Here is a 13,316-nt window from a genome sequence, read left to right on the forward strand (position 1 = left end):
TGCTAGACCTTCCTCCACCATCGCAGAGGTGACGATGATTTTAGTACTTTACATCTACACACTACAACACGGAAGAAGACTGGATAAAATAAACTTTCAGGTATTTGTTTGGCTTACGGCTCTATCAAACTCCAATAACAGAGGAAATTTTAAAATCTTGCCGCAGAGGAAATGAAAATTCCATACCTCAGTTACTGCTACAGAAAAGCTGAAGCTGGGAAGTGTGGTGAGCACTACACACATCATCATAACAGGTCTCCTAGCAAAAGAGAAAAAATAAGCAAAAGCCGTAATGTACAAGATCAACAGTTCCTGTCATTTTGCTAATTTCGCACTTCCTGTTTCATTCATCTATAGTTTTTCTAAGAAGCTACTGCTTCCCTATTTCCATTTCCCAATGTTTGAGTATGGCAAAGGGGAACACGTGCAGAAACCAGAACGCTTTTCTAGAACAACAGGATGAGAGATTTCCAAGTAATTAACAGACCAGAGATAACAGTGCATCTGTTAACAAAAGCATCACAAAAGCATCACAGTGCAAGACAAATGACATTCAACATTTTCATAATTCATGAATCAGAATCCTGCCCAAGAGTTCAGGATCTGATGACCCACTGAAGAAAAGAACAGCCTGACTTTCTCAAGTTATATTAAGCTCCATGATGTAAAATTAATTGCTCGAAAAATACCTTTAGAGATGATATACTATTAGATACTTAGGGATGACAAAGTGAAAACATTTGGATATTTTTTTACTTGAACCAAAAAAAATCATATATACATGAAAATCATATCATTTTTTAAATTTGTTTTTGGACCACTTCTTAAACCTTGCATGATCAATTAATCACATAGTTATTGAGATATATATATAATATTCTATCTTATGACAGAGAGAATTAAAATATATGTTTAGCATCATCAATTTATGGGAAGACAAAATATACTCAAAGTTTTTCTATAACAAAATATTTACCTCCTCTTTCCTTAATTAAATACATATTATATTAATTACGTTTATAGGATAGTGTGTGTCTAAGTACAAAAATTGCTGGAGTCTTTCAAATTACCGAGAATTTCTCCTTGGTCTTGCCACGCCTCCCTCTATCCCAGCCCCCTGGTAGATGTTGTAGGTACAGATATAATATAGGAGGTGGGATAGCCCCTCTCTCATAGCCAGACCCGGTACAACCTGCTAAACCAGAAGTATGACAGGATTTAGAACTGGTAGCTTTGCCTCCTTTTCTGAGCCCATATCCAGATTCCTTTAGCACCCAGCTCTGTGAGACTGACTAGAGCATTCATAGGGTCATCTTCTTGGCTTGACCTCTAAAAGATGAGTGTACCCAGAGATTATTCCTGCTCCTCTTCATTATCTATATTATCTCCTTTGATTATCTCAGCCAATCCCACATCTTTAAAAGTATCCACTTACCCATAACTTCCAAATATATCATAATATATACATCATGTATTTATATGTACTAGCCTCTGTCTTGAGCTCTGGACTTGTACACCTGTCTACTTGGCATCTCCACTTGGATGTCTAACAGGCAACTCAGACTTAACAAGCCTGAGAAAGAACCCATGTCCTTCTCCATACCTGTTCCAATCATCATGAAATCCTGTCTGATTTACTGCCAAAATGCGTTTCGAATCTATCCTCTGCTAACACCGTGGTTCATCTCTCATTTGCAGTTTTTCCTACCCAGTTTCCTCTTAGTGCTTCTATTCGTGTCTAGCAACATTTTCTCCACAGAGCAAAACATCATATCTTTTAAATGTAAAACACATCTTGTTTCTGCCCTGCTCAAAAATCTCCAATGCCGGGAGGAATGGGGAATGGGTAGTTATTGTTTAATGGGTACAAAGTTGAAGTCTTGCAAGATGAAACGGGTTCTGTGGATGGGTGGTGGTGATGGAAGCACACTGATGTAAATGTACTTAATGCCAATGATCTGTACACTTAAAAATGGTTAAGATGATAAATTTTATGTTATGTGTATTTTACCACAAAATACGTATATTTGTGTATTTTTAGAGATTTTTAAAAATCTGTAATGGATGAGTAATTGAAACCTATTACCCTACAGTACATGCTCTACGTGATGTGGTTTCTCTTGTTTCCTCCTACTCTCCTCCTCACTCAGAATGACCTGCCTCCCCTCCGACACTCACTTAACTCCAGCTATACTGGCCTTCTGGTTATTTTATGACCACGCCAAGCTTGCCCCACCTTTGAGTCATACGCTGGCTATTCTCTCTGCCAGGGACTCTCTACTCTTGGATCATCCATGTCTGGCTCCTGTTGTCATCCAAATAAATATAGATATATAGATATATATATTTTTTTACAGCCCAATGACTACTTGAAATTCTGCTGATGATTTCTTGTTTATTGTTTGTCACATCTCTCTTTGCCCATCCCCAAGGTAAGTTCCATGGGAGCAGGGACCTTATCTGAGTTGTTCATTACTTTATCTCTAGCATCTAGAACAAGGTCTCTGAACCTTTTTTTGTGCCACAAACCTTCTGGGAATCTGGTAAATCCTATAGACCCATCTCAGAATAGAATTTTTAAATGCATAAAATACACAGACTTACAAAACAAAGCAATTATGTTGAATACAGTTATCAAAATTCTTTTAAAATTTTGGTATAGTAATATATATGCCTATCTAAGAACACACTGTCTTCTTATTTTCTTTGGAGTACTCAAGATCTAGGGAAAACTGTAATTATTCATAATTTCAAGATAGTGAAGATTACAAACCATATTCTGAAGTATCTGCAACAACTGCAATGTGACATGAAAAGATTTATGATACATGATATGAAAAATCTACGTAATAAAGTTACAGGTCCTGCTAATACTACTATGGTTTGTTACCAACATTCATATTGGAAAGAAATGCTAGCTTTCAATTAGAGGTTAGTGAAAATAGAGATGTAACTTGTTTTTCATCCCTTCAAGTTCAAGTACCCCATAATGTTAGAGAATGTCTGGCACATAGTAGGAATTCAATAAATACAAACTGAATGGAGAGAATAGTTATAAATGAATACCAATCCAAGTCTGTGTTTTAACCGGAAATAATGATAACCTGTATTTGAAAATCTTGACTTACTACAAGCATATGCTTGCAATTTATTAATGAGTGTTGTGGGTTGAATTGTGTCCCCCAAAGAAGATATGTTGGAGTCCCAACCCCCAGTACCTAGGAATGTAACCTTATTTGGGAATAGGGTCTTTACACAGGTAATAAGTTAAAATGAGGTCATTAGGATGGGCCCTGATCCAATGAGACTGGTGTCCTTAGAAAAAAGCGAAAATGTGGAGACAGATATGTATGGAGGGAAGACTACGTGAAGAAACACAGGAAGATGCCATGTGAAGAGAAGGCAGAGATCAGGGTGATGCATCTACAAGCCAAGGAATGCCAAAGAGTGCCAGCAAACTACCAAAAGCTAGGAGAGAGGCCTGGAACAATTCTCCCTCACAGCCCTCAAAAGGAACCAACACCACCAACACCTTGATCTTGGACTTCTATGACACAATAAATTTCTCTTGTTTAAGCCACCCAATTAGAAGTACTTTGTTACCACAGTCCTAGGAGACTAATACAGATTTTGCGATAGGGAAGTGGGGGGGCTGTTGTAACAAATACCTAAAAATGTGGAAGTGGCTTTGGAATTGGGTAATGGATAGAGTCTGGAAAAGTTTGAAGATGCAAGATAGAAAAAGGCTAGATTGCCTAGATTGTTAGTGGAAACATGGACATTAAAAGAGATTCTGAAATCAGGGAGTGTGATACCTCCAGCTTTGTTCTTTTTTCTCAGGATTCCTTTAGTTATTCAGGGTCTTTCATTGTTCCATATAAATTTTAGGGTGGTGAACATGAGAATATGATGTAATCCATGCAGAAATAGAAGTATAATGATGTATACCTGAAATTTATACAAAGTTATAAACCAATGTTACCTGCAATAAACAAAAAAATTAATTAAATAATTGAAAAAAGTAAAGAAGAAAAAAAAGAAAAAGAAAAAGAGATTCTGGTGAGAGCTCAGAAAGAAAAGGAAGAGAGGTAGAGAAAGCCTCTGTCCCCCTAGAGAATACATATATTGTCATGAACAGACTGTTGCTAGAAATATGAATGTTAAAGGTGCTCCTGGTGAGGTCTTACACAGAAATGAAGACCATGTTATTGGAAACTGGAGGAAAGGTGATCCTTTTTATAAAGTGGCAGAGAACTTGACTGAATTGTGTTCTGTTGGGTAGAAAGTAGAACCCGTAAGCGATGAACTCAGATATTTAGCTGAGGAGATTTCTAAGCAAAATGTTGAAGGCACTGCCTGAATTCTTCTTGCCGAGTATAGTAAAATGCAAGGGAGAGAGACAAATTGAAGGAATTGCTAAGCAAAAAGGGGCCAGAACTTGAAGATTTGGAAAATTCTCAGCCTATCCTTATTGCAAAAAATGAGACAGCATGTGCTGGAGAGAACACTAAGGGTGTGGTGGCTTGTGAATCCAATCGACCATCTCAGCAGAAACACTGACAGCTTGCACTGAAGGAGGACAGAGATGGGACAAAATGAAGGAAGGCTGCAAGACTTCTGGGATACAATAGGCAGGAAATGGGCTGATAGAGCTCTTTGGCTGCAAAAATGGTATTATCCTTCTAGAAAAGGGAACAATGACTCTGACAGTACTTCAGAGGCCAGGGAAGCTGCCACTGTCACCGCAGGCCCAGAGGTTCCCTCTTCAGATCCAGAGGGCAGGGCTGCTGCCCATGGCCAAGAGGCCGGAGCCCCCACCCTGCTGAGCCCAGAGGACAGAACGTCCAGACACACAGGATTATTCTCAAGCCTTAAAATTTAATGAAATTTGTTCTGATGGGTTTCAAACTTGCTTGGACCCATAACCTTTTTTCCTTCCAATTTCTCCCTTTTGGAATGGGAATGTCTATCCTGTGACAGTCCCACCATTCTATGTCAGAAGCAAATAACTTGTTGCCTGGTTTCACAGGTTTACAGATGGAGACAAATTTTGCCCCAAGATGATTCACACCCTGACTCTCAGACTCTCATCCACAACTGATTTGGATGGTTTAGATGATGAGTTTGGAGACTTTGAGTTAATGACATTTAGATGAGATTTTGAAACTTAGAGTTGACACTGGAATGATTAAAACTTTTGGAGATGTTGGGATGCAGGGAATCTATTTTGCATGAAGGAAGAACGCGAATTTTGAGGGGCCAGAGTGCAGACTGTTATTGGATGAATTATATCCCCCAAAAGAGACATGTTGAAGTCCCAACCTCCAGTATCTCAAAATGTGACTTTATTTGGAAATAAGGTCTTTACAGAGATAATGAGTTAAAACAAGGCCGTTAGGGTGGGCCCTAATGCGACATGACTGGTGCCCCTATCAAGAGGGAAAATTTGAAGAAGCCACCTGTCTTTCAAGGCTCCCCACACCTGTCTTGAACTCTCCAACATGTAACAATAACATTCCCACTCTCTACTAACCCTAGTGAGCTCACTACCTGCTAAGCACTGTAGGAAAGCATTTTACAGATGTTACTCAAACCCCACAACAACCCTCTGAGTAAGTATCATCCCTATTTTATAGATGAAGAAACTCATGATGAAAGTTTAATTAATTTGCCCAAGATCCCACAGCTAGAAGATAAAAGATGAGTTCTAATCCAGGTCTTTCTGACTCCAAAACTCCTGCTCCTATCCACTCTGCAATACTGCCTACCCGATTTCTCTCTACTCCCTACTTTCTCAGAAAGTTGGTCCTCTCCCACCCCATAAAGAATCCATGCTTATTCCTAACATCAGCTCATTGCTCATACTCACCACCGCCTCTGGAATGTCTCCCCATTCCCATCTTTCCAAGCTCGGCTTACATCCAGCTTTCCTTGTGAGACTTTCTCTGACTACTCCAAAGCACAGTGATCTCTTAATAAACCTGAGTCCACAAACCTCATGTATGGAACACCTGCTGAGTGCAGGCCTTTGTGATGGGCTGATGGGGTGAGATGGGGGTAAGGGAGGATGAATCAAAAAGTGTACCTTCCCTACTGTCAGTATTAAGCTTTGATGACTCTCTTCTCCAGGCTAATAAAGAACTCGTGGTGGGTCACACACTGTTTAGTGTATATAGTTTTATATTACTTTCTAATTTTTTCATGTGTAATTGTACAGTCTCCACAGCCCCCTGATGAAGGAGACCAAACCTAATGTAGGCAGGTATTCTCCTACAGTAGCCTGGGAATAACGCTGGTTAGAATGAAGAATCTGTGTAGGGCCATGGTTTGGAAAAGTAAATAAAGGTCATGGAGTGGACGGTCTTGAATATGTCCTAGGATATGGTAACTAGTATACCTGCTGTCCACATGTGGATAGGTCTGCCACACACAACGGCCACTCAAGAAATGTTTATTAAAAGAGTGACTGAGTGTAGGAGAAACGAGAACCAGAAAGAAATTCAAATAGGTAAATTCATAGCTATTCTAACAAACCCTGAGAGTGCCTAGTGGATCACTGGTAACCAGGAGGATTTCTAGTAAAACTGCGCCATCTAACACATTTACTAATAATTCCAAGGGAGATAAGAAAGATATGCTTATCTTATTTGCAGATGACATAAAATCAAGTGGGACAGCTAGCATTTTGAATGACACAATCAGGATTCAGAAGATTGCAATTGATTAGAAAAATGGCTAAAATCAATATAATGATATCCAATAGGGATAAGAGTAAATTACTGAGTTCGGGTTTAAAAAAATAGGCCAAGTATTTATCCATCCACCCATTCATCTAACCTGTTGTTAAATGTGTGTATATACTCTGTTCTAAGGAAAGACACGTAAGACACAGGCTGGCTTTAAGGCACTTACAGGCTCACAGGAGTTGCCTAAGTACAAGATGAGGAAACCCTGCGTTGAAAGCAACTTTTTCCAGGAGTTTTAGTCAATCGCACCCTCAGTTATGAAACAAGTGACACAGTTGCAACTGAAGACAATAGCATCATGTCAATAGCTGAAGTCAATAGCTGCATCAACAGGTCATCAGCGTATCCCTGAGATCACATCTAGACCTTAACAAGTCAGCCAGCATCCCGAGGAGACGTACAAAAGAGTAAAAGGTCCAGAAACCGCAGGACAAGATTAACCAATGAAACCTGGACACTGGAGAGGAGAAGGCTTAGCAGACTGGGATGTGATGTGGTTGAGATGGCAGAGTGACGTGGCTCTCTTCAAATATTTGAAAAGCTTTAATATAGATACAGTGATCTCAGAGGAGAAGTCACCCCTGGAGACAGAATTTTGGGAGTTGCCATCATACAAGTGACAGTTTATGTTATGAGAGCCAATGAGAGTGTTTGAAAAGCAATAAAAAGGGGAAATCAAGGGCCAGGGTAGAGCTCCTGGCCAAATTCACTGGCATATAAAGGGAGGGCAGAGGAGGCGAGTCTACAAGAGAGATGGGGAAGAAGTTACACAGTGGCAGATTTTATTTAAATATAAGGAAATAAGGAAGACTACTCTAATAATTAGAGACACAAAAAGTAGTGAGTTCCCTTTGAAATCAGAAGCAGACTGTCCATCTGTATCATGAGAAATAGTGTAGTAGATAAACTCTACTGTGTCTTCTGGCTTTAGGATTCTGTGGTATAGTGTCAACACTGAATTCCACAAGCAAAGGGAGTAGATTTTTAAGGGGTAGAACTGGCGTGCAGAAAACTTTGTTCAAGAAGATTATTACTCTGTCAATGAGGACCGGGAGGGAAGGAGGAGAACAGAAGAAGCGAAAGGCAAGACATCAGTTGGTGAAGGCCTTCAGAGCCCCAAGTGTTAGTTAATAAAACGCTCTGCATGTTTCCTTAAATGCAGACAACCAGGACAAATGATCTGACTATCTGAAAATTTAGGGAACCATGCCAGAAACTCAAGTGTGTGGTGGCCCAGGAAATGGGTAAACAGTCATGGAGAACAAGGGGCTGATGCAAAAATGATGAAAAAGGAAGAACTGACAGAATCTGGTGACTTATGGCATATGGTGGGAGGGAAAGGCAAAAGGAGTTACGCTCTTGCTGGCCTACTGGACATGGAGGGGTAAGGAAGAGAAAGCCTGCAGTCAAGTACGACCAAATTTTTGCTACTGAGTATTTAAGAAGATGACAGACCCACTGAGAGAAGGGGGAGTGTTCTGGGTACGAGGAACTGTTAAGCACCAATGTTTAGTTCGTGATAACTTGCCGATGACCTTCTCAGAGGTGCTGAAAAGAGCAAGCTCTATTTCCTCCAGGTTAGCCAGTCTGTCCAGAGGTGCCCAGATGTTATTGCTGCTGTGGAATGGTAAGGTGCTCAAGACACCAGGCTCTAGAGACAGACCTGGGGTCAGTGTTGGCCCCACCACTCACTGGCTGTGTGGACTTTTCACCTCTCTGCCCCGATTTCCTCACTTGTAAAATGGGCACTGTAGATGTTCTGACATGTAAAAGTCAGACAACTAACTAAAATAACACAGGCAACGTGTTTACAAGTATGCTTGGTGGGCAGTAACTGCTCAGTAAACATTTGCTCTTATTTTACTATGACTATGACCACAATTACTGTCACTACCACTCCCTTAAAGTAATCAACAGCAAAATCTTGTTGAATATGTCAAGGGCTTACGAAAGGTAGAATGTAGTCCAAAATGTTGGCATCCTTCCAACTTGGCACTGCCCAGGATCCCTGACATGTCATGGTCTAAAGTAATTGTATTCCGAAGGACATCAGGGAATTCCTGAAACATAGACTTTGGTCTCATGGCAGTCTGGGAATCCCCAGAAGTCCTCCAGGATTATCCCACCCCAGGGTACCCTCTCCATGGAGATCTGCGCCAGTTTCGGGCCAGGCTTGTAGCTTAATGGTTTCCCACATTCGCTGATATCTCAGGAAAGGATTTCTCTTATTTACGGGGATATACAATTTGGTGTGTGTATGAATAGCTTTTCTTCATTCCTTGAGCCATCTCCCCAGTCTATTATGAATTATGACAAACATCCCTAAAAAGAAACAATCATTCTAAAAGAATGAGTAAGTGTTTAACAAGAGTGAAGGAAAGAGCACTGGATTAAAGTTCAGACTTTACTGTTGACTTAAGATGTATGTCAAGCTCTCTGACATTGTTTCTTGCCTTATAAAATGGGAATTATATGCACACAGTCAACTTCACAATACTGGAGTGCAGGTCAAGAGCGAAAATGAAACACAAAAGCACTGTGTATATGCAAAATATAAGATATTTGTAGGGGATGGCCTGGTGGCATAGTGATTAAGTTTGCATGCTCTGCTTTGGTGGCCGGGGGTTTGCAGATTCAGATCCCAGGCGCAGACCCACTCACTGCTTATCAAGCCATGCTGTGGCAGGCGTCCCACATATAAAGTAGAGGAAGATGGGCATGGATGTTAGCCCAGGGCCAATCTTCCTCAGCAAAAAGAGGAGGATTAGCAACAGATGTTAGCTCAGGGCTAATCTTCCTCACCAAAAAAAATAAAATAAAATATTTGTGATATCACTATATTGGCCCTCATTATTCTCAAAGAATAAAAGAGATAGGAGATTCTTCAAACTCAAAGAGTATCACTTATAGCATACCATTTTCTTCAGTTTTATCATCACTTCTACCACTTCTCAGAGTCATTCTGAGGATTAAACATGACTACGTTTTTTGTTTTTGTTTTTTTTTGGTGAGGAAGATTGGCCCTGAGCTAACACCTGTTGCCAGTCCTGCTCTTTTTGCTGAGGGAGATTGTCGCTGAGCTAACATCGGTGACAATCTTCCTCTATTTTGCATGTAGGACGCTGCCACAGCATGTCCTGACAAGCAGTGTGCAGGTCCACACCTGGGATCTGAACCTGTGAACCCCGGGGTGCCGAAGTGGAGCACATGAATCTAACCACTACACCACCAGGCTGGCCCCAAGATCATGTTTTAAATAGAAATACTAAATTCAGCCTGAAGTAATAACTCATTGAGTCCTCACTATGTGCCAGGCACAATGCTCGTAACTCAACATGTACAATCTTATTCAGTTTCTCAAAACAACACTCCAACGATGAAACTAGGTTGTCCCTGTTTTGCTATGAGAAAACTAAAATTCAAAGAATTTAAAGAACTCACACAAGGTCTGACAGTCAGTGTCAAAGCTGAGATGTGAACTCAGGTCTGCGTCTCTCAGCTGTTTTGCCAGGCCACACCCTTTGCTAGCTGGATGACTCACTTTCTCCTGAAGACCAGCCCCACAAGGCTCATGATGCTAACGTGGACCTACAGGGAGGTACTCATACAGGCTCATCAACAATATAGCTGACACTGAAAGAGCTGCATTTTTCTTGAAACACACTTGGCATTCAAAGTCAGAAAGAATAAAGGAAAAATTGCACAAGATAAAGGAAATAGCACAGAATCAGATCAATCTGGGCTCACAAATCCCAGCCCCACCAAAGTTAATCACTTCTTTCAATTTCCATTTTGTCATCTAGAAAATGAGAACACTAGCACGTACCTCACTGGGTTGTTGTAAAGTTTAAATATAATAGTACAGAATGCATAAAGCTCCTAGAATAGTGCTCAGTAATGACTTCTCCTCTTCTATGCCATTAAGAGATAACGATATGATAGTGCTCATGAATGAGGCCATGATAAATAGTTTCAGTTTCAGTGAAATTACAGATAACCTGTCCTACATCTAAAACTGTTTCCAACACTTGTGACCACACACACACCCACAAACAGAAACAAAAGACCGGAAGGGTATTTCCCAAAAGAAATCACTGAAAGATATATTGCTGTGACAGCCTAAGATGCTTTAGCACCAGGGAAGTACCTGGACCAGACGTACGAAAGGAAACACGTGCACGGGGGAGTGGAAATGAAAGACTACTCTCTTCCTTGTTCTCGATTGCCGCAGGAGATTGGGACCTCACCCTTCAAAGAGGCAGTTTATGGTAGTCGTTGAAAGTACCAGTTACAGAGTCAGACAGACCTAGCTCCAAAGTCTGGCCTTCCACTCACTAGTTAACTGACTGGGAAAGTTACTTAACCTCTCTAATCATCAGTTTCCTCTTAGAAATAATGATAAACTCATGAAAATATCTACTACACAAGGTGGTACAGAATGAAATGAAATTCATACATGTGTCTCATGACACACAATAAGTGATCAGTAAAAAGCAATTATAGCTTAATAATAAATATTAATAATAATAATAAGTGATATGGGAAGGTTCGCTGCCTGAATGACAGTCAGAACCTAGGGTCCTAGGGATTTGAGCCAATGTAAAAAAAGATCAAAGAGTGCCTTCCCGGGTTGGCAAGGGCCAGCTTCTCAGTGGTTTATCCCTGTGGCCATCCAGACCTCCCACCGTTCCCTCAAAACTTCCTAGCCCAGCCAGGAGTCCTGGACAGTCAGAGAAACTCCTAGGGGGTGTGAGGGGTGGAGGACCCAGCACAGCTCCAAACCTACCCCTTCGGTGATCCTGAGGCTTTGGGTGAAGGTTTGGAAAACCCCTAAATCCCGCTGATAAAAGGAGCGCCAACCAAATGGTTTATTTCTGGAAACCCCTCAAGAGCTCTGCTCATGGGGAACTGAAAGTCCCCTGGCAAGGTTGGCAGGGTCGCATTTGGTATCAGTACCTAAAGAGTGCTTCGTGAATGCCACACTTCAGCTCTCCCCTTCTGCACCCTCCCAACAGTATTTCTAGCTATACTGCTGTATCTATTATTTTTACATTTCTGTCCTTGCTTGTGTTAAAATTCCCAGCTCCTTCCTTTTCAAACTTGTTCTATGTTGGTCGACTTTAAAATAAAAGATCAATATAAAAGGAAATTTAACTTATTAAAGAAATCCCAGATGAGTAAGAATCAGATCTGAAGATCTATAAGGAAAAACAAATTAGTATCAGAGATTATTTGTTCTCAACGCCTTAACATGGATCAATACAGTCATTAGGTAAACTGTCAGTTAAATCAACATTAAATCTTAATTTACTGAAAATATTTCTGTATTACTATTGAAGTATTTCCTCCTCACCACCAGGGTAATAGAATTTGCCAACATAGTAAAGTATTATTTTTTAAAATCTAAGTAAAGGAACCAGTTGCTTAAAAATCTAAGTTGGTTAATAGTCAAAGGATACCTTAGACCTGCAAAACAATGTAAAAATTTAAAAATAGACAGTACTTTCAGTTTTGCACAAAAGTAAAATTCTATATTATAATCTTGCAACTATGATTTCTGTAAATTAACTGTGATAACTTTATGCAGTTTTGTGTATAGAGGAATCAGGTCCAACATTTACTACTCAGGGTATCATAGACTCACGCTAACTGCAATCTAATGAGCACATGTAATTTGTTATTATCAGTCAGTAAAAACGATCCTATAAAAATATGGAAGATACCATATTATCAATACATTTATAGAAATGGTGATGATTACTTCTCAATAATCTCGCATGTTGTACATTTGTGCTGTGCTAACATCCTTACATATAGTACATGAGAAAATATCTTTGAAAGCATCACAGGGATTTCCCCACTAAAGAATTCTTTTACTTACCATCCTTTAACTTTTTTGTAAAGATGACGCTTCTTGTATAAGAGAACTTTTATGGGAATCCAAATCAACAGAGTCACTAAAGCCACATAGGCAATCGAACAGGAAACAATCAGCCAATAATAAGTTCTCCCAGGCATATTCGTGGTCCTTTGATAGGCAGTGGCAAACTGTTCCACAGTCACAAGTGTGGGAATGGAGAAAGCAGCAAACTCAAGGAGCTCAAAAACTAGGAGCTTAATTAGTTTTCCAGAAGCCATTCCGAGGAAGTATGAGGATCAAACGCTCCCCCTTTGTTCACGAGCAGCATACGGACACAGATACTGAACTAGGATCCAGTTCCTTGTACTCAAATCACTAACCAGCGACTTTTTATTGACCCTCATATGGTTCAATGATCTTCCAGCTTAACAACCGAGGTCTCTTAAAGAAACAGAACAGTTGTGGAAGTGATCACTTAATGTGTTTGTACATCCGTTACTAGAAGTCAAATGAACTTCAGGACATGCTTTGGAGCATTGGTAAAAACAGGTCTTTTAATGTAGCTTTTATTGCTAAGTTGAGCACAAAAAAAAACCATTTATGTAATATTTAACACTTGTTAAACAGAACTATTGGAATAATCAAGTTTTAGAGTTAAAAGAGGAGGCATAGGTATAATCCAATCCACTATTTTTATTTCTAAGCAAATT

The 13,316-nt window shown here is 40.0% G+C and overlaps 1 protein-coding gene across 1 annotated transcript in view; it reads right to left on the reverse strand.

Moving 5' to 3' along the window:
- TMEM236 (transmembrane protein 236) overlaps nt 1–13,075 on the reverse strand; it is a 30,273-nt gene extending 17,198 nt beyond the window's left edge. The window contains exons 1-2 of the mRNA XM_004425449.3: nt 12,628–13,075; nt 187–259 (exon numbers count right to left, since the gene is read on the reverse strand). Of these exons, the coding sequence (XP_004425506.1) occupies nt 187–259; nt 12,628–12,884 (330 nt within the window). The 5' untranslated portion in view covers nt 12,885–13,075. The remainder of the gene's footprint in view (nt 1–186; nt 260–12,627) is intronic.
- Nucleotides 13,076–13,316: the final 241 nt, after the last annotated feature.

This window comes from Ceratotherium simum, chromosome 32, assembly GCF_057802395.1.
Source record: "Ceratotherium simum simum isolate JZ-2026a chromosome 32, ASM5780239v1, whole genome shotgun sequence".
Lineage (NCBI taxonomy): Eukaryota > Metazoa > Chordata > Mammalia > Perissodactyla > Rhinocerotidae > Ceratotherium > Ceratotherium simum.